Source organism: Gymnoscopelus braueri (assembly GCF_963280865.1).
Source record: "Gymnoscopelus braueri genome assembly, chromosome: 14".
In the NCBI taxonomy this organism is placed as follows: Eukaryota; Metazoa; Chordata; class Actinopteri; order Myctophiformes; family Myctophidae; genus Gymnoscopelus; species Gymnoscopelus braueri.
Genome location: NC_137619.1, coordinates 52,679,025 through 52,697,524, shown reverse-complemented (window position 1 = coordinate 52,697,524; position 18,500 = coordinate 52,679,025). Strand labels below are relative to the sequence as shown.

The following is an 18,500-nucleotide window of genomic DNA, read 5'->3' as shown; positions in this document are numbered from 1 at the left end:
GCAGATCTTTCAGTACCTTGTCCTTGGTGGAGTTCAGCTCTCGGTCCAGCAGTTCCCTGTCGTGCTGCCAGGCTGTCTGCTGCTGCTGTCTCTCTCTCTCCTGATGGTTCAACGCCTCCTGCAGCTGTCTCACCTTCACGGAAGACAGACAGACGGAGGGACAGACAGACAGAGGGAGTGAGACCGTCAACATGGGGATGAGGACCAACTGACTGGTTTGAATTCCTGAGCAGGACTGGCTGAGCTGACCCTTTTGACCAATTAAGACCGGGATCTGTGTCAGTTTAGATTTCTTTGGCTATTCTAAAATAGCAGATCTACAAACTCAAAGCGCGGCACAGAGTGCCGCGCTTTGAGCTTGTAGATCTGCTATTTTTTTTAAATCTTGAAAATTTGTGCAAATCTTTGAATATATTTATATGTTTTAAAGCGAATATTTCTAACTCCGATCTGTGCTTCTGGGGGGGTCCCTGGAACAACATATTTTGAGATGGGGGTCCGTGGCCAAATACATATCATTTTGGGGGTCCTTGACATGAAAAAGTTGGAGCACTACTGATATAGCAACATAATAAAAAAAAAAAAAAAAATATATATATATATATATATATATATATATTCAAAGGTTTGCACACATTTTCACGATTGTTAAAAAATAGCAGATCTACAGTACAAGCTTGTAGATCTGCTATTTTTGAATAGCTAAAAATGACACAGATTCTTTCCCGGTCTGAATGGTCGCCCCCCCCAAAACCGCCATGAAAACCCAAACTGTTTAGATTTGCTTTTACGAGCTTGTTATTGTTATTGTCTCCGCCAGGCCGAAAGGCATGGCGAGAGAGTATGTTTTCGCCCCTGTCCGTCCGTCCGTCCGTCCGTCCGTCCGTCCGTCCGTCCGTCCGTCCGTCCGTCCGTCCGTCCGTCCGTCCGTGTGTCCTGTCTGTGTGTTACCAGCTAATCTCTGGCACCGTTGGCCCGGTCGCTACGAAACTGTGCGCACACACTCCCTGGATGCCAATTCAGAACCTCTGCCCCAATTTTTTCACATGGGCCTGTTATAGCGCCACCAGGAGGCCGATTTGTGCAAAACCCTTTTTTTTTACATTACTCCTACAGATTTTATCCAAACGTCATGCAAATCGGTACACAGTATCTCTATGGTCATGTGATCAACACAAATTTGTCCGATTTCCCATATTCCATCCTCATTGCCTATGGTTGGCTTCCAAAGTTTGCAGGATTGGTCCGTTTTGAACAAAAAGCCTCAAACTATGCACGCAGCTTGCGATTTCCGTGAATTTTCACACGCACATTCCCACTAGGCCGAGGAAGAAATGCCACCCTGTTCACATTGGCCTGTTATAGCGCCACCAGCAGGTCTAATTTAGCAAAACACATTTTTGGAACAAAATGCCTCAAATCATGAATGCATTGTCTGATTGCCGTGTAAGACCTAAGAATAAATGGCACCCTTTTCACATTGGCCTATTATAGCGCCACCAGGAGGCCACAATAACGTACCTGACCTGGCGGAGACCTGTGCTCCGAGGAGCACTTTTTCTAGTTATATATTATTCTTAGTTTTTGGCTAATTTTCCTCCTGGAATATGGATGCTGGGTTTCAAGTGGTTAAATCTGTTGGGTGTAGGTCAGTGTTTGGTGTCAGTATGTTGGGTGTAGGTCAGTGTTTGGTGTCAGTATGTTGGGTGTAGGTCAGTGTTTGGTGTGTGTGTGTGTGTGTTGGGTGTAGTCAGTATTTGGCAGTGGTGGAAAAAGTACTACAAATTTTTACATAAGTAAAAGTACCAATACTGCAAAATAGAAATATATAATAATAAAAATAATATAAGTAAAAGTCCAGAATTAAAAATGTACTTGAGTACTAGAAGTACAAAAATGTTTGAAAATAGCAGATCTACAAGCTCACAACACGTTGCGATGCGACACGTTGTGAGCTTGTAGATCTGCTATTTTCAAATAGCCTAGGTATAAAACAGGGCTAAAGTGGTTAATGTATGTTTTATAATATCATAATTTATATCTGAAAAGTAACTAGTTTTCAAATAATTGTAGTGGAGTAGAAGCAAAAGTATTGGAAATTGGGAATACTCAAGTAAAGTACAAATACCTCAAAATTGTACTTAAGTAAATGTACTTAGTTACTTTCCACCACTGGTATTTGGTGTCAGTGTGTTGTCTCACCGTGGCGGCCCCATCCTCCTGCTCCTTGGAGACGGTCGCTAGGCGGTCCCTCAGCATCTGCCCCGCCCCCTGGTCGCCGCGGAGACGCGAGCTGAGCTCGGCGTTCTCGCCGCTCAGCTGGAGGTTCCGAGAACTCAGGTCCAGAACCTCCTCACGGTACCTGGAGTTCTGATTACGCACATATCAGAATCAGAGAATGTCAGCGTGTGTCGACCACATAATCCACATAAGGTAGACTGACACTGGTAGAATCCGCAAGTATGTCCATAAGGAAGAGCAAAGAAAAACATACACAAATACCTAGTCATATACCCAGAATGACTTACAGTATAGCATGTTACTAATTTAGCCATTTAACCCATTAGGGCATACATGGACAACTGGCGGACCAGGGGGCCACATGAGGCCCCCACCTTCACTTAATGCGGCCCGCAGGTTAATATCAGAATACTGATATATTATTGATTTCAGCTGTTACAATTCCAAACATGCAAACATGACCTGCTTTAATTAGTCTATATTAGTAGCTTAATGACTAGAATAAAGATTCTATTGTCTTTTTTATGTATTTCTATTTAAGTTCATAAAGTTAACATAAGTATAACTAAATCCATTTGATATTAAATAAAAATGTTACTAATGATTCCAATTCCAAAATAGCAAAACATAATAATCAGGATTCCAATTAAAAAATAGCAAAAATAGCAGATCCACAAGCTCAAAACGCGTCTCAGTGCGACACGTTTTGAGCTTGTAGATCGGCTATTTTGATTCTTTTGTGTGACCTTAACAGTATATCCAATGTGTCCCTCTGAAGTGAGTGTGGATGTATAGTGGCCCTCTCCATCATCATTCAAAGTTGCATCACCCCTGCATTACGGGCCATTCACACTGAGCACAAGAAATCATCAAATAGATGCCAGAGTTCACACCAACTATAAACCATGTGAACTATATAGTTATAGTGCTCAGAGTGAATGGCACTTAAGACCTGAGGCCGATTCCTGTCTTCTAAATCCTAACAGTTTTCTGAAAAACATGTTGCTATATGTCGTTGCTGTCGGACAGAAACCTCTTATCTTCATATTTTAACTTTTTGTGTTTTTTCGTAAATGAACGCCCTTCTTGATCACACTACAGCGTCACACAAAAGCATCAAAAGCAGCAGATCTACAAGCTTGAAACGCGGCACGAAGTGACGCATTTTGAGCTTGCCGATAGTGAAACTAGGGTTTAAGTGGTTCACTATAAACCATGGCAGATGTGTGCCGTGTCTCCGAACGTGAATCTGTGCAGTTAAAAACATTTGAATAACTATTTAATAATTATATTAATCAAAAGAATCAACCGTCTTATAACTCACCTCTTTGTGGAGTCTCTCCTCTTCCTCTCTGCTCTTCTCATGTTGTCTCTCCATCTCCTCCACTTTCTGCCTGATGGAAGGAAAACAACGTGAGATAGTGTGTCAGTCAGTCAGTCAGTCAGTCAAACAGTCCACCAACGTCACCAACAAACTGATTCACTGCCAATCACGTTGATCTACGTGAACAATTAAAAAAAAAAAAAAAAATGTCTTTCCAATTTGACCCAAAGATTTTTTGAAGATCTAGACTCCTATCCACTTCGTTGTTAACTTAAAACTTAAAAATTCTGTATCTCGGCTCCTGAGTACTTTTTTTTTTTCAATGAAAAACTCTGGCACTGGCTAAAAAAATATGAAAATACCTCTGGCAGTTAATGGGAGCACTCCGAGCACTTCACCCATTTTCAACCTTAACTTCATATAATTGGTCCTCACTAATGATGAAACCTCTTCTGTCTACTCTGTGTGTCACATTGGTGGGCTGTGTGGACAGTTCAGAAACATGTCTAACAGTGACATCATCGATGGGGATTCCAAGCTAATAGAAACTGCAGCCTTTCTCGTCCTGGAAAGTTAGCATGCTGAAATAGAATTGTTCTTGTATTAACTCATTCACTGCCTGAGTAAGTAAATAAATAGATAAATCAGCCACTGCCAGAGTAAATAAATCAGCCACTGCCAGCAAAATCCAGGGAGGCGAGAAAAAGGCATTTTTCTAAATACACTAACCAGGAAGTGAATGGTGGAGGAGATCTTGCGATCGCATGATCTCCTGGATCTGTGTGTGACTGAGAATTAAATGGTCACTCATATCTTAGCGAAGAGCGCCATCTAGTATAAAAACTCAAAACAGGAGGCGTCAAAAGACGTCGTTTGCCCGGGACCCAAACTAGTGAAAATAGCAGCTCTAGATCGGTTATTTTCACCACTTCTTGAACATTTGTTTTTCAATGTATGGAATTTCTTAGATTTTGGGGATTTATTCATGAAATTATTTTGAAAAATAAAACAAACAAACATAGGAAATAAAATAAATAAAGGGGACCCCATAAAAATTGGTCCGCGACCCACAAATGAGGCGCAGTTTACGGAGCTAGTTCAGGCCAGGCAACTCAAGGGATTGGGCCAACCGATCAGGTGACTAGTCATCACATGCACTTTTCTCCTGGTCGGGTGGTTATAGGTACTGCGCTGTTACCTGCTCACTCTGGCTTCCCTGTCTAGCTGAGCTGACGTGCCGTCGCTACTGCTAGGGTTGCCACCCGTCCCGTAAAATACGGAATCGTCCCGTAATTGGAAACTAAAAGACGCGTTCGTATTGAACTGATAAGGGACGCACTTTGTCCCGTATTTGCAAGTCGGGGAATCAATATGAATGACAGGGCGATTTATTTGACGTCCTGTAGGCCTGACCTCGACTAAGTCGACTAGTCGACTGGTTAGTCGCGGGGGGTCCGAGTCGACTAAGTGTCTCTTAGTCGACTCTAGTCGGAAAAAAAAATTTTTTTTAAGGGCCAAAAATGTTTTAAATTGTTTTTGGCCAAGTCTACACCTGCAACCACACGTAACTTCCACTTTATTCTTCTTATTCCTCGTCTTTGTATTGGTATTGTTTGTGTTGGAGCGCCTCAGTGCGGCTGCAGAGTTCATGTGCAACCTCTTCCAGAGAGAGATAGAGACACTAGAAACTCTGCTGGAGACAAAACAAACTGTGTAGACTTGGCCCTTTGAAATAAAATGTATTTTGGCCCCAAAAAAAAAAAAAAAAAAAAAGTTTTTTATTTTTTTTTATTTTAATTTTTTATTAGTCGACTGCCAGTCGACTATTGGCAATTAGTCGCCAATTAGAGTCGACTAAACAAATCCTTAGTCGGGGACAGGCCTAACGTCCTGTCTCTTCGCTGTGTGAGTGAGAGCTCAGAGCGGGTGTCAGTCAGTGTTGCCAAGTATAGTAAGAGAAATGAGCCAGCCGACCTACAAAAACAAGCCACATTTTGGCCAAAAGTTGCGGGAAATGAACAGACTTGGCAACGCTGGCTATGAAGCCATTGTCTGGGAGTGCGCTCAGCAGCTCATTGGCTCATTACTCATAACACGACCAATGACAGTTAGCGCTTTCACGTTGTAGGATACGTTCTGCCCTGCGCTGCCTGTCATGGTTACCTACTCTGCTCAGTCAGTCACTGCACCGTCCACCGCGCTGTTTCAAAATGTCTACACCGTGTCCTCCAAAAGTAGAGACGTGAGTGGGAAGAGGCAAACCCTTGGCTTGACAGCGTCAGTGGAGATTTACAAAGCAAACTGTAAAGTATCTCGGCGTATGTTTTATGTGGCGCACGGTGGACTGGTTGACATCAGACAGCATGGCTCAGGAGAACAACATTCCAAAAACATAAGAACCCAAAGGACCCAAGCACAAGTGTCACAGTTCTTCATGACTAAAACATCTCCTGAGATCGATTCGGTATGGGATATTACATCTTATTTATCTGGTTGTGTTTTTTAACAAGATGTCAGTATTTCTATTTACCTGCCCTGGCAGCCTACATATTGGCTGCTGATGTGGGCATAGTCAAGGCTATTTCAGTAGACTAATATGGTTGATTGTTTATTAATGTTGAGTTTTAAAGTCTAATAAATAAACATTTATTTAATATATATTAATCAATATAATTAAATAGTGTGCCCATTTAAAGAATAACTCTTATGTTGTTATGCTCATCTGGAAAACGGAATTCTTCATAATGGATTAACAGTTAATAAATACATAAATAATATAATTAATATATAATTATTCAATATAATCCTACTATATAATTGGAGTAACCTCTGTCTGTCCGTCTTGGTGTCCGTCTTGGTTGGTGTCTTGGGTCGACCGGGTATGGGCTAGTTAATATAAATGTCATAGATTTTTTTAATTTAAAATGGCTCCTGGCTGGCTCCCCTAAAAAATTATTAAATAACCCTAACAACCCTAACCCTAAAACCGAAATAAAGTAACAGAAAAAACTCCAAAATCCGCGCAAAACCCGAACATTTTCACACGTGTCCCGTATTTCCATTTCTGAAAGCTACTAGCTACTGCTGCTCTGCTGCCTGAGATCCTGCTGTACCGCTGCTCGCTTACCTGCATGCTGCCGCCCATGAATAGTCATCCCACCGCCTCCCCGGCATCCACCTGTAGGCTCCGTTTCTAGATCCCCATGGGGGTCTTTATTCATTCCCTGTAAATGCTATTTGGCATGTAACATTTATTAAAAATGTTACAGGGAGTGAAAGGATTCAGAGCCCTGACGCCAAACTATGCTTCTTTATGCTTCCTATATCTATGCTCAAGCTTGCTCAATAAATATATATTAATATAATCCAATCCATGAGTTGTCTGACTGAACTGGGTCCGTTTAGTGTAATGTTCCTTACTTCCTCTTGGCGAGGTCGTCCTCCAGGGTCTGTATGTCCTGCTGCAGCACCGTCAGTCTGTCTGTCAGAGAGCTGTTCTCTGATTGGAGCTCCTCCAGCTGGGCCCTGGACGGACACACGGACAGAGGTTCACATACAGTACAACGGCTAAAGCTACATTTATACTCCCAAGTTATGACGTAACGTCTGCCTAGAAGAACTGACATTCAAGCCAACAGTTATAGTTTTAGTCTAGTTTTAGTTGACTACATATCATAAGATTTTAGTGCACTAAATTTATAGTTGATTTAGTCGACTAAAAATGTATTTTGGGGGGCTGTGATGGCGTCGTAATGCCTTATTTATACTAAGCTGCATGCCGGAAACAGCTGATCTACAAGCTCACAATGCGTTGCGCTGCGACGTGTTGTGAGCTTGTAGATCGGCTGTTTTCGGAGTGTGACACCCACGCGCAACCAACCATAAAATGATGAATATGATTTTTATTTTATTATTAATATTATTTTGTTTTGTTTTGACGATAACGTTTGATTGTGAATGTCAGTTCTTGTTGGTAGAGACACCGTCTTGTGATGGAGTATTATTATTTTTTGAGACATTATGCAGTCACAGTCTCCGATACTGGCATTAAGTACCAACAGTACTTCCATCATCTGTAAAATGATTATTTGGATTACTGAAATACTTAGTAATAATCATAATTGCAATGAGCTGCACTTACATTTTTATATCAATGCATATTTTGGCAAATTAATCCACTAATCTTGTGAACTGATTCAAATTTACAGTGAAATAATATAAACACATTCAAAATTAATGAAAGACAATGGAATTAAAAGACAATGGAATTTCAAATCAGCAGGATTCATAGCGGACGGTGATGACAGGAGACAGGGTGAGACGAGACTTTGAGTGACACACAAACATGAAGCTAAAAGTGGTGTAAGTGATATTTATTTTGTTAAAAATGAGTGTTAAATTGCGCTATATTCTTATGGTAATCATTGCTAAAGAGTGTTTGTTCAGTAATAGGGGTCTCCCTGTCTCTGCAGATTTTAGCAGACAGAAAAGGCCTTTTCATTGGATGAAATTGGCAACCTGCCTGGAAAATGTATTTTCTGTTTATTAAAGAGCTGCAGAGACGGGGAGAGACCCCAGTTACTGAACTATCACTCTATAGCAATGATTACTATCACACTATAGAGCTTAAACTTTTTTAACAAGAACCTTTTTTTGTTTTAACCAAAAATCTCACTTACAGCACCTTTAATGACGGTGATGAAACGTGTTGGATCATCATGCGTTTAGATGGATGTCAGACAGACAGAGGAATGAGGTTAATTGTTAATGCAATCCAGGTGATGCAGCCCAGAACGGCAGTGGCGATACTCATTCCGTTAGTTAATTGCCATTACCTGTGGAAAACATGGCAGGTGACGGATTGGGATCAGATGATTTCTTGCAATTAGTCAGTCATTCAATAATCCGAAAGATCGGCGTTCGGCGATCAAACGCATCTCAAGCAAGGCGGCTGATAGAGGTTAGGCGAGGTCGAGGTTCGGACCTTCGAGTCTCGGACGGAGGGGTTTCGAACCACAAACCTGTGCGGACTGTCTGGGTCCGTCACCGTCTCCAAGGCCATGACCAGCTTCTCCATGTCCATCAGCTGGTCGGCCATCTTGCCCTTCTCCCTCTGAAAGGCCTCGTTCACTCCGTGCAGCTCCGCCTGCGTCTCCAGCAGAGTTTGTTGGAGCTGTTGGGAGGAGCAACCGGCGTCTGTAGGTGTCTGGGTGGTGGAGCACCCGTCGTCTGTAGGTGTCTGTTCTTGGGCGGAGCGCAACTCCTCGTCCTTGGCCTCGAGCTGGGCCGTGAGCGTCTCAATCTCAATACGGTGCTCTATAGACGAGGCGTTTACTTGCTGTAACAGACAAGTGCTGTCCTTCAACTTCACCCGGAGTCTATTGATTTCAGCAGTTTGGGTGTTCATTTCATTTTGCACGGAGTGCAGCTCTCTCTCCTTGATTTCCAACTGGGCGCCCAGCTGGTGTATCTCGGCGTTGTGCGTTTTAGACGTCTTCTTGGCTTTCTCGAGAAGATCGGCGGTTTTCGTCACCTTGGCTCGAAGGCGGTCGGCTTCGTGATCTCGGACCGATCCTCTCTCCTTGGCTTCAAAATGGGTGATCAGCTGCTGGACCTCCTTGCATGGTTTCTCAGACGATGAATTTGCTTCAACTACAAGGCCGTTCCTTTTTGATACCTTAGACCGAAGGTGGTTGACTTCGCTCGTTTTGGTATTAAGCTGGCTTCGGGCAGAATGTAGCTCTCTTTCCTTGCCCATTAAACAGGCAGTAAGCTGATGTACTTTGACTTCGAGCCTCTTGGACGAGGCCTTTACCTGCTCCAAAAGATCAGCGCTGCTGGTCACCTCAGCTCGAAGAGACTCAACCTCTGTGTTTTTTGTATTGAGTTGCCCCCTCAGGCTCAACACAAGGTCAGACGTTTTACTCAGCTGACAGCAGAGATCGCGGAGTTGATTCCGGAGCACCGAGGTTTCGTTTTCCCTGTCCTGCTCTTGAAGAACAGTTCTGTCAGTCAGCTCGGCATGGAGGCGGTCCAGTTCTGTGGTTTTGGTGTTAAGCTGACCTCGGAGGTCCACTACCATGTCAGCCGTTTGGTTGAGGTGGGAGCTGAGGTCCCGGATTTGACCGCGGAGTGTGGAGATCTCAGCTTCCATCTCGACGATCTGCGTGGACAGCTGATCGACCACGCTGGCGTAGCGCTCGTTCTCCTGGAGCAGAAACCCGGCCTCCTGCGTCTCCTGCTCCAAGGCGGACCGGAGTCTGGTCGAATGCGAACGCTCCTCCGACAATGTCTGCTGAAGGTGCTCCTCCACACTCCTCCTCTTATCCAGCTCCTCGCCGATACCGTCGAGCTCCAGCTGCAGGTTGTCCACGGCCATGGCCTGATCCTTCAGGTCCTGGATGAGCCGGGCTCGGTCCGCCCTCAGAGAGTCCAGCTCGGCGGTCAGCTTGCCGTGGCTTTCCACTTTGGCCCTCATGGCTTCCTGCAGCCTCTCCAGTTCTTCCCTCAAGGCGTTGACGGTCTGCTCCTTGGCCCTGAGCTGGGCCTGCTGCTGGACCAACGCGTCGGAGATGCGGCTGCAGTTATCGGCCACAGCCTCCCTGTCCTGCAGGATGCTGTCGGACCGGGCCTGCAGGCTGTCCAGCTCTCCTTTCAGCTCCGACACTCGGCTCAGAAGTTCTCCCTCTCTCCCCTTCGCCTCCTTCAGCTCTCCTTTCAGCTCCGACACTCGGCTCAGAAGTTCTCCCTCTCTCTCCTTCGCCTCCTTCAGCTCTCCTTTCAGCTCCGACACTCGGCTCAGAAGTTTTCCTTCTCTCTCCTTCGCCTCCTTCAGCTCTCCGTCTAGCGAGCTCTTCTCGGCAGCGAGGCGTTTGTTCTGAACCTCGTGGGACTCCAGGAAGTGAATGCTCTCCTTCAGCTGAGTGCACGCCTCCTCTAGTCGCGCCTCCAGCTCGCAGCAGCGTGCGCGAGACTCTCCTAGCTCCGCCTCTAACCGACCACACTGCGCTCTTAACTCATCTACCCTGGCTCCTGATTGGATACTGTGGACCTGACAGTCTTCTGCTGCGTTCTGAGCCGACTGGGTCTTCTGTTCCATCATGGCGATGTGTTCCTTATGTTCACGCACCTCCTGCTCCAGCCTCTGTCTCTCGGAGGAGAACCGTTCGCACAGCCTGGCCTCCTCTCCGCTCCTCTTCTCCTCCAGCTGTTGGAGTTTGTTCTCCCAGGCCTCCGTATGTCGCTCCAACCTGGAGACGTGTTCTCTCAGGCTGCAGACCTCCTCCTGGTGTTCCTCCACTAGCCTGCTCCTCTCCCTCTGGTTCTCCTGCTCCAGTTGGAGGAGCCGGTTCTCCCAGGCTCCTCCTCTCTGCTCCTGCAGCCTCTGGCGCTCCCTGTGGAGCTGGGGGAGGAGGCTGCGCTGAGCTTCAGTGTGTTGGAGCTTCATCTGATCCATCTGCCGCCCAAACTCCTCTCTGCTCGTACAGGGAGGTCAACTCTAGTCACTGAGGACTTGGCATGTAACTTCTAGGAGAAGGTTCTACTACAACGCTCACTGAACACTTTGTTATGAAGATGAAGGGACAGTTTACCCATAATAAGGGATGCACCGATATGGACGTTCTGGGCCAAAGGTTAAAATAACCATTTGGCCTAATAGCTGATACCGATATAGATATTTGTTTATTTTGTTCTTGTTGGTATTTTTCCCTCTTTTGTGCCAAGGAAGCAAATACATCTTTATTATAAAACAAACTAACTATTGTGAATCAGCAGCTTGGTAAGCTGCAGAAAACCAACACACATCATCAGCCATTGCATCAGGGAATGCCAACTTATTTGCTGATATGTCGACGACAACGAAGGAGGCGAATACCGTCCGGATGATATATCGGTGCATCTCTATCCATAATTCATCTGCATCAGTGATATTATAACACATGTACAGCTGATCTAAACAGCCATGGAGGAGCTGGTATGGAGGTAAGGGGACATAATACTGTAGCGCAGGGGTCTTCAACCAGGAACCCTAGGGGTCCTCCTCAGTTACCACAGGGAGGGCCACCAAATCTTGTGTGATAGGATTAGTTTTTTTTTTACATTAACCACTTGAACCTTAGCATCCTTTTTCTGAGCAGAACTTTAGCCAAAAATAAGCAAGATCTACAAGCTCACTGCGCGAGGCGTTGTGAGCTTGTAGATCGGCTATTTTCGAGGTTCGGTGTAAAGGGGGAAAAAAGAGCAGACCAAGTACAGAGTGAAAGGTCAAGTTTACTAAGTATTGACGGTGGTTAAATGTCTGAAAATACACGTGCACATGAATCCAATACTGATGATAGTTCTGTCAAACAAGTCTGTGAAGCCATCTATGAAATCTATGAAAAAGTTTAATCTGCGACATAATTTTATACAATATGTAGCGGGGGGTCCCTGGTTCATCCCTCTCTCAGCTAGGGGGTCCTTTGGCCGAAAAACGTTGAAGACCCCTGCTGTTAAACATTCTAGCTGTGATGTTTTGTATGGGACCGACTCCCTGTGGGCCACTGAGAAGGTTCTAGAAAAGAACCATGTGGTTTATTTAAGACCCTTATTAGTACCCATGGAAAATAGTTGCATATAGAATACATTATGTGTTATTTAAAAGAGCACGTGACCCATTTTCAACCTATCTTCATATAACTGGTCCTTCACTAATACTCATAATAAGATGTCTACTCACTCTGTGTCTCAGAGCAGTGGTGGAAAAAGTACTCAAATCTGAAATGTTTTACTTGAGTAAAAGTATCAATACTGCAATGTAGAAATACTCTGTTTCAAGTAAAAAAGTCTGGAATTCAAAACGTACAAAAGTATTGGCATCAAAATGTACTTAAAAGTACCAAAAGTAAAAGTCAAAGTGAAAGTCATTATGCAGAATGTTTTCAAATATATAAAACAATCTTTTGAAAATAGCAGATCTACAAGCTCACAATGTGTCGCATCGCAACACATGTACTTAGTTACTTTACACCAGCGCTACTCAACCCGCGGCCCGGGATAAAGCACAGGATAAAAATATACATTTCCGTTCAAATATATAGGTTGCTAAAACATTTTTCAAAAACAAACAGACAGACATACATACAGGTGCGTCAATTGTTACAGGTATAATGCATAGTTTTCTATGCATTTCGGGTTTTTGGGGGGGTTTGACCCCCAAATTTTTCCGGCCGCGCGGCTTTGCCGCGCGCCCAGGATAGGTGTCTGCCACTGGACATACACACAACACAAAATAAACTGGTACAGTGAAAAGAATATGATGTCAAAATGTACATTTTCTTGTGCGTTACGAAATCGAAAAATCCAAAATAGGACCGTCATTTTTATGGCGGCCCCTTGGACTTTTGGTATTTTGCTGAGTGGCCCCTGAGCCATCTTAAGTTGAGTAGCCCTGCTTTACACCAAGAACTTTACAAGAACAACAGCTTCTATTACAGCACGCTAACTTTCCAGGAAGAGAAAGGCTGTAGCTTCTATTAGCTTGGATTCCCCATCGATGATGTCACTGGTAGGCATGTTTCTGAACTGTCCACAGCCCTCCTCTGAGACACAGTGACATAAATGGTGCCATCTTATAATGAGTATTAGTGAGGACCAATCATATGAAGATAAGGTTGAACATGGCTGAGCTACTGCAGACCTAGAGCCCGCCAGGCCACACCCACCTCACACGCATCACTTCCTGGTCCATCTGGAGCTTAAGCTCCGCCTCCAGCTGGTCCTTCTCGGCGCTGAGTCGACGGACCAGATGACTGATCTCTCTGGCGTAGTTCTGTTCCAGTTCTGACTGCTCCCTCTGTACTCTGTAGATTACATTACATTAGATTACATTACATTACATGGCTCTGTTCCAGTTCTGACTGCTCCCTCTGTACTCTGTAGATTACATCTGTTCCAGTTCTGACTGCTCCCTCTGTACTCTGTAGATTACATTACATTACATTACATTACATTACATTACATTACATGGCTCTGTTTCAGTTCTGACTGCTCCCTCTGTACTCTGTAGATTACATTACATTACATTACATTACATTACATTACATTACATTACATTACATGGCTCTGTTCCAGTTCTGACTGCTCCCTCTGTACTCTGTAGATTACATTACATTAGATTACATTACAACAGAGCCATGTGGCTCTGTTCCAGTTCTGACTGCTCCCTCTGTACTGTGTAGATGACATAACGTAATGTTATCTGTGTTTGCATGTATCAGACCCATAAGAGTTGTGCGCTGGGCGCATCAGAGACAGAGATCACATTCATTTGATATGGGGTCTTGGGTCAGGCTCGGGCTAATGAATAGGCTCTATGCACAGCAGCCATATTGGAAAGAAATTGGGCCTCTTCCTTACTTCCTTCACAGGTCTAACCAATTCTAATAATTATATTAAGGCTCTGTTCCATTTAGTGTAGCATAGTGGTTCTCAAACATTTTAATTTGAAGGACCTGACAAGTCTGAGAGTGTACAAATGGAACCAAATGGACCCGTGAGGGAGTTAAGGGTCAGAGTTACACACCAGCGAGGGGCCATTTGCAACCCCCTCAAGGAACCATGAGGGTCCCTGGACCACACTTTGAGACCCACTGGTGTAGCAAAGTGTTTCCAGTGAGCCAACATGCAACAATATCAGCCCCCTGACTCTGTTTGACCAGAATGGAACAGAGCCTTCATTAGTATCATTGGTAACACAGGTTTGGGTCGGGCCGGGCTCAAACACCACAGGCCTGGAGTTTTGGTCCCGCGCAGGTGGGCCTGTGTAGTGTGTGTGCGTGTGCGTGTGCGCGTGTGTGTTCTCACCTCCTCTCCTGGTCAGAGCTCCAGGAGGCGCTGGGGGGTTGTTGGAGTTGAACATGCAACCTCTCCACCTCCTTCTTCAACTCCCCCACCTTCTGCTCCGCCAGAGTCTTGTGCTCCTCCAGCTCACTGATCTCCATCTATGAAAAACTACTAATTAATACAACTATTATATACTAACTCACTGTCGAAACATCACTGTAACATTTAGGATGTTGCAGTGATGGTACATATGTTTTTGGTCATGTAGTACAACTAGCAGTAGATGTAGTTCCTACCTTGAAGCTCTGAGAGATGTCTTTACGTTCCACCTCCATGTTCTGTTTCAGTAAGTCCAGCTTACGCTCATAGAAGTTCACCTGATCACCAGAGAGAGAGAGGAGGAGAGAGATGGAGAGAACAGGAGGAAGAAACGAGAGATGGAGAAAGCAAGAGGAAGAGACGAGAGATGGAGAGAACAGGAGGATGAAACGAGAGATGGAGAAAGCAAGAGGAAGAGACGAGAGATGGAGAGAGCAGGAGGAGGAGACGAGAGATGGAGAGAGCAGGAGGAGGAGACGAGAGATGGAGAGAGCAGGAGGAGGAGACGAGAGATGGAGAGAGCAGGAGGAGGAGACAAGAGAGGACGAGGAGAGAGATATGGAGAGATAAATGCACAAATTCTTATTGCCAACATCTTCACTCTGTAACTTTAAACACGGATTGAGGGCCAGCCTGATGAATTAAGCCTCTCTACTCTCCTCTTCTATATAGTGGCCACACACCCCCCCCCCCCCCGCTACTTCCGGTATGCTCTTACTTCTTGCTTTTTTGTTTTTCATCTTTTATTTTAGGTGAGAACTTAGTTAGTATAAGCCCTATTCCTTTCTCACCGCACTATACTAATGTTGGTATTTTTTTATTGTTACTTACTGTACGTACTGTTTTTATTGTGCGATGCATAAAAGAAAAAGAAAACTAAATAAAATGTGTTTGCTTGTTAAGGAGTCAAATGAAGGGTGATGGAGTGTGGCTGAGTGTAGGGGAACCGCCTGACTGACGTGGACTGCCTGAACCAGTGGTTCTCAAACTGTGGGTCGGGACCTCCAGGGGGGTCCCCAAATAATCTTGGGGGGGTCCCCAGATGATTTGCTTAACGTGCAACATTGTTTTCTCACTCAACAGTAAACAAACCAACATACAGTATAAGTGTATACAGGGTATCTGCACATTAATTACTTTTGACCATTACTGTGTCAAAAGTAATCAACAAACTATATGCCTACTATAGAAAATTGTCAAACATTGGCCAAATTTGACCAAAGAAAGAGGTAACATTTTTTTAAATAGCTGATCTACAAGCTCACAACTGCTCGCAACGCAAGCATGTAGATCAGCTATTTTCAGAATATGGAACTGAGTCAAACTAAATATAATGCCTCAACTCCTACAATTCCAAGCGCTTGTCAGGGTGGGGGGTCCCTCAACTCAACTCAATCTTTTATTTATAGAGCATATTTAAAACAATAAACAATGCAATATAAACAGACATTCAATGAAATAAACACAAACAAAACGTTGTGCCAGGCTCAGCTGTCGCTGAAGGACAGAGAGAAGAAATGTGTCTTTAATAAAGATTTAAAAACAAAATAACAATAGACCCTATTTAACCCATTAAAACCGGGAAAGCATCTGTGTAATTTTAGATTTGAGCTATATATATATATATATGTTTTTCAGAAAACTCTTAGGATTTAGAAAAGTGGTTTAGAACTGCGAGCTTGTAGATTCGCTATTTTTGAACAATTTGAAAAAATCTTGAATACATTTTTTTTAACACAAATTGTCTCCTCTGGGGGTCCCTGGCACAAAACATTTTCAGATGGGGGTGCGCGGCCAATTACATAATCATTTCGGGGGTCCTTGGCACTAAAAGGTTTGAGAACTACTGATTTAGAAGGTATTTGTAGAATCAGCCTCGGGTCGGGTTTGAGAACCGCTGGCCTGAACTATGGTGATGCTTGGTTTAGAGCAGCAAGGGTGATGCAACTTTGGTGATGGAGAGGGCCACAATATTGCCAAACTCACTCCTGAGGGCCACATTGCATATACTGTCGGGCAGACACCTTTTATCTCTGTATTTTAACTGTTTTCGTAAATGTAATGCTGTACTTCGTCATTCTATGTCACACAAAAGTAGCAAAAATAGCCGATCTACGAGCTCAAAACGTGTCGCGGTGCGACGCGTTTTGAACTTGTAGATCTGCTATTTTTTGCTATTTTTGTTTTTGCTATTTGTCAATTGGAATCCTGAAAAGTAACATTTTTATTTAATTTCAAATGCATTTAGTTATACTTATGTTAACTTTATGAACTTAAATACAAATACATTGGACATAAAAAAGACAATAGAATTTTAATACTAGTCATTAAGCTACTATAATATAGACTGCAGTAATTAAAGTGGGTCATGTTTGCATGTTTGGAATTGTAACAGCTGAAATCAATAATATATCAGTATTCAGATATTAACCTGCATGCCGCTTTAAGTGATGGTGGGGGCCGCATGTGGCCCCCAGGCCGCTAGTTGCCTATGTATTTAGAGCATTGGTTCTCAGAGTGGGGTCTGGGTCTTGGGGGGGGGGGGGGTTCCAGGGGGTCCCCAGCTAAATTAATTACAATTAGTTGCAATCATTTTAACCACTTAAGCCATATGTTATACTTTGGCTAGCAGATCTACAAGCTCGTAGCACGGCGCTATGAGCTTGTAGATCTGCTATTTTTAAAATATTGTGGAAGTGTGTGCAAATTCTTTTGCATATATACATATGTTTTAAAGCGAACAAATCTTTACTTCTGGAGGTCACTGTCACAAAATATGAGATGGGGACCTTCACATGAAGAAGTTTGAGTACCACTGGTTTAGAGTAGAGATGCACGATATTGTTTTTTTGAAACCGATACCGATTATTTGCTGGGTCATATCGGCCGATACCGATCCGATACCGATATATTATATATTATATTTATATTGAGCTCATTGCTGAATTTTTTTATTTTAATTTGTTTTACTGGTGAAAGTTGATGGTAAACCCCCCTCTCCACCAGCCCTACTGTGATGAAAAATATTTATGGAATAAATACATTAATTATATATATTCTTCTAAGTAACAAACTTAAAGGGATACTTCACTTTCACATAAAATAAACATTTAAAAAATATATTAAAAATAAATGAAAAAAGTAATGGAAAAATCACGGCCCCCTCACGCATTAGAGTGTCCTACTAATGTGTGAGGGGGCCTTTATTTTGCCATAACTTTTCATTTTTTTTTAATATTTTTTTTTAATGTTTATTTTATGTGAAAGTGAAGTATCCCTTTAACTATGACATCATTTTTGTATGCTATAAGCCATCACAGAATTATTTGAATCTTTGTATAACACAAAACCATATGTTATGTGGCCTATGGAACTAAGATCATTGAATCTAGTTTGTTATTAGTGTTATTCATATTGTCTGTTGCCTAAATTAATTAGCCTCTGCTCTAAACAATAAAGCCCCCCTTAGCTCTCCCAATCACAACTCCCTGGAGCCACCTGTGTGTGTGTGTGTGTGTGTGTGTGTGTGTGTGTGTGTGTGTGTGTGTGTGTGTGTGTGTGTGTGTGTGTTATACAAACTAATCTTACCATAAATACAATCATTGTTTAGTTTATCACTATCTAACAATAACATCAGCAGTGAGTTTAGGAAACAGACAGCTTGCTTCGTACACTACACTACAGATTGTAGGACAACAGGATGTCAAAGACAGAAACATTACCAGCTGAGAGCTAAATTGTGCTCATTCTCTGTGGTTAAATAAACAAGCAGCTTGCTTGTTCAATAGCGGCCGCTGGTTGCACTCGAGTCGAGTAACGAGTGTTTGTTACGTCGATGCTAAATAACGAGGCAATGTACACATTCGTGTTGAAAATATATACCCTCCGCAGTATCTCTAATCTAATTTAAGATGTACAAGAAACCCTCTGACTGTTCTGGGTATGAACTATGGACGTGAAGAGTTTGTTTGCTGTTAGTTTGACAACTTGTCTCTGTTGTTCACGCAGCAGC

General features: G+C 43.3%; 1 protein-coding gene across 2 annotated transcripts in view; it reads right to left on the bottom strand.

Moving 5' to 3' along the window:
• The window catches only part of ninl (ninein-like), a 110,858-nt gene that overhangs the window by 10,266 nt on the left and 82,092 nt on the right, over nt 1-18,500 (bottom strand). For both annotated transcript variants that reach the window (XR_013934387.1, XM_080448567.1), the window contains exons 17-24: nt 14,686-14,766; nt 14,411-14,547; nt 13,270-13,407; nt 8,587-11,040; nt 6,986-7,090; nt 3,566-3,635; nt 2,203-2,370; nt 17-133 (exon numbers count right to left, since the gene is read on the bottom strand). Coding sequence is in view for 1 of the 2 variants with exons in the window: in XM_080448567.1 (XP_080304693.1) it covers nt 17-133; nt 2,203-2,370; nt 3,566-3,635; nt 6,986-7,090; nt 8,587-11,040; nt 13,270-13,407; nt 14,411-14,547; nt 14,686-14,766 (3,270 nt within the window). In the remaining variant the exon portion in view is untranslated. The remainder of the gene's footprint in view (nt 1-16; nt 134-2,202; nt 2,371-3,565; nt 3,636-6,985; nt 7,091-8,586; nt 11,041-13,269; nt 13,408-14,410; nt 14,548-14,685; nt 14,767-18,500) is intronic.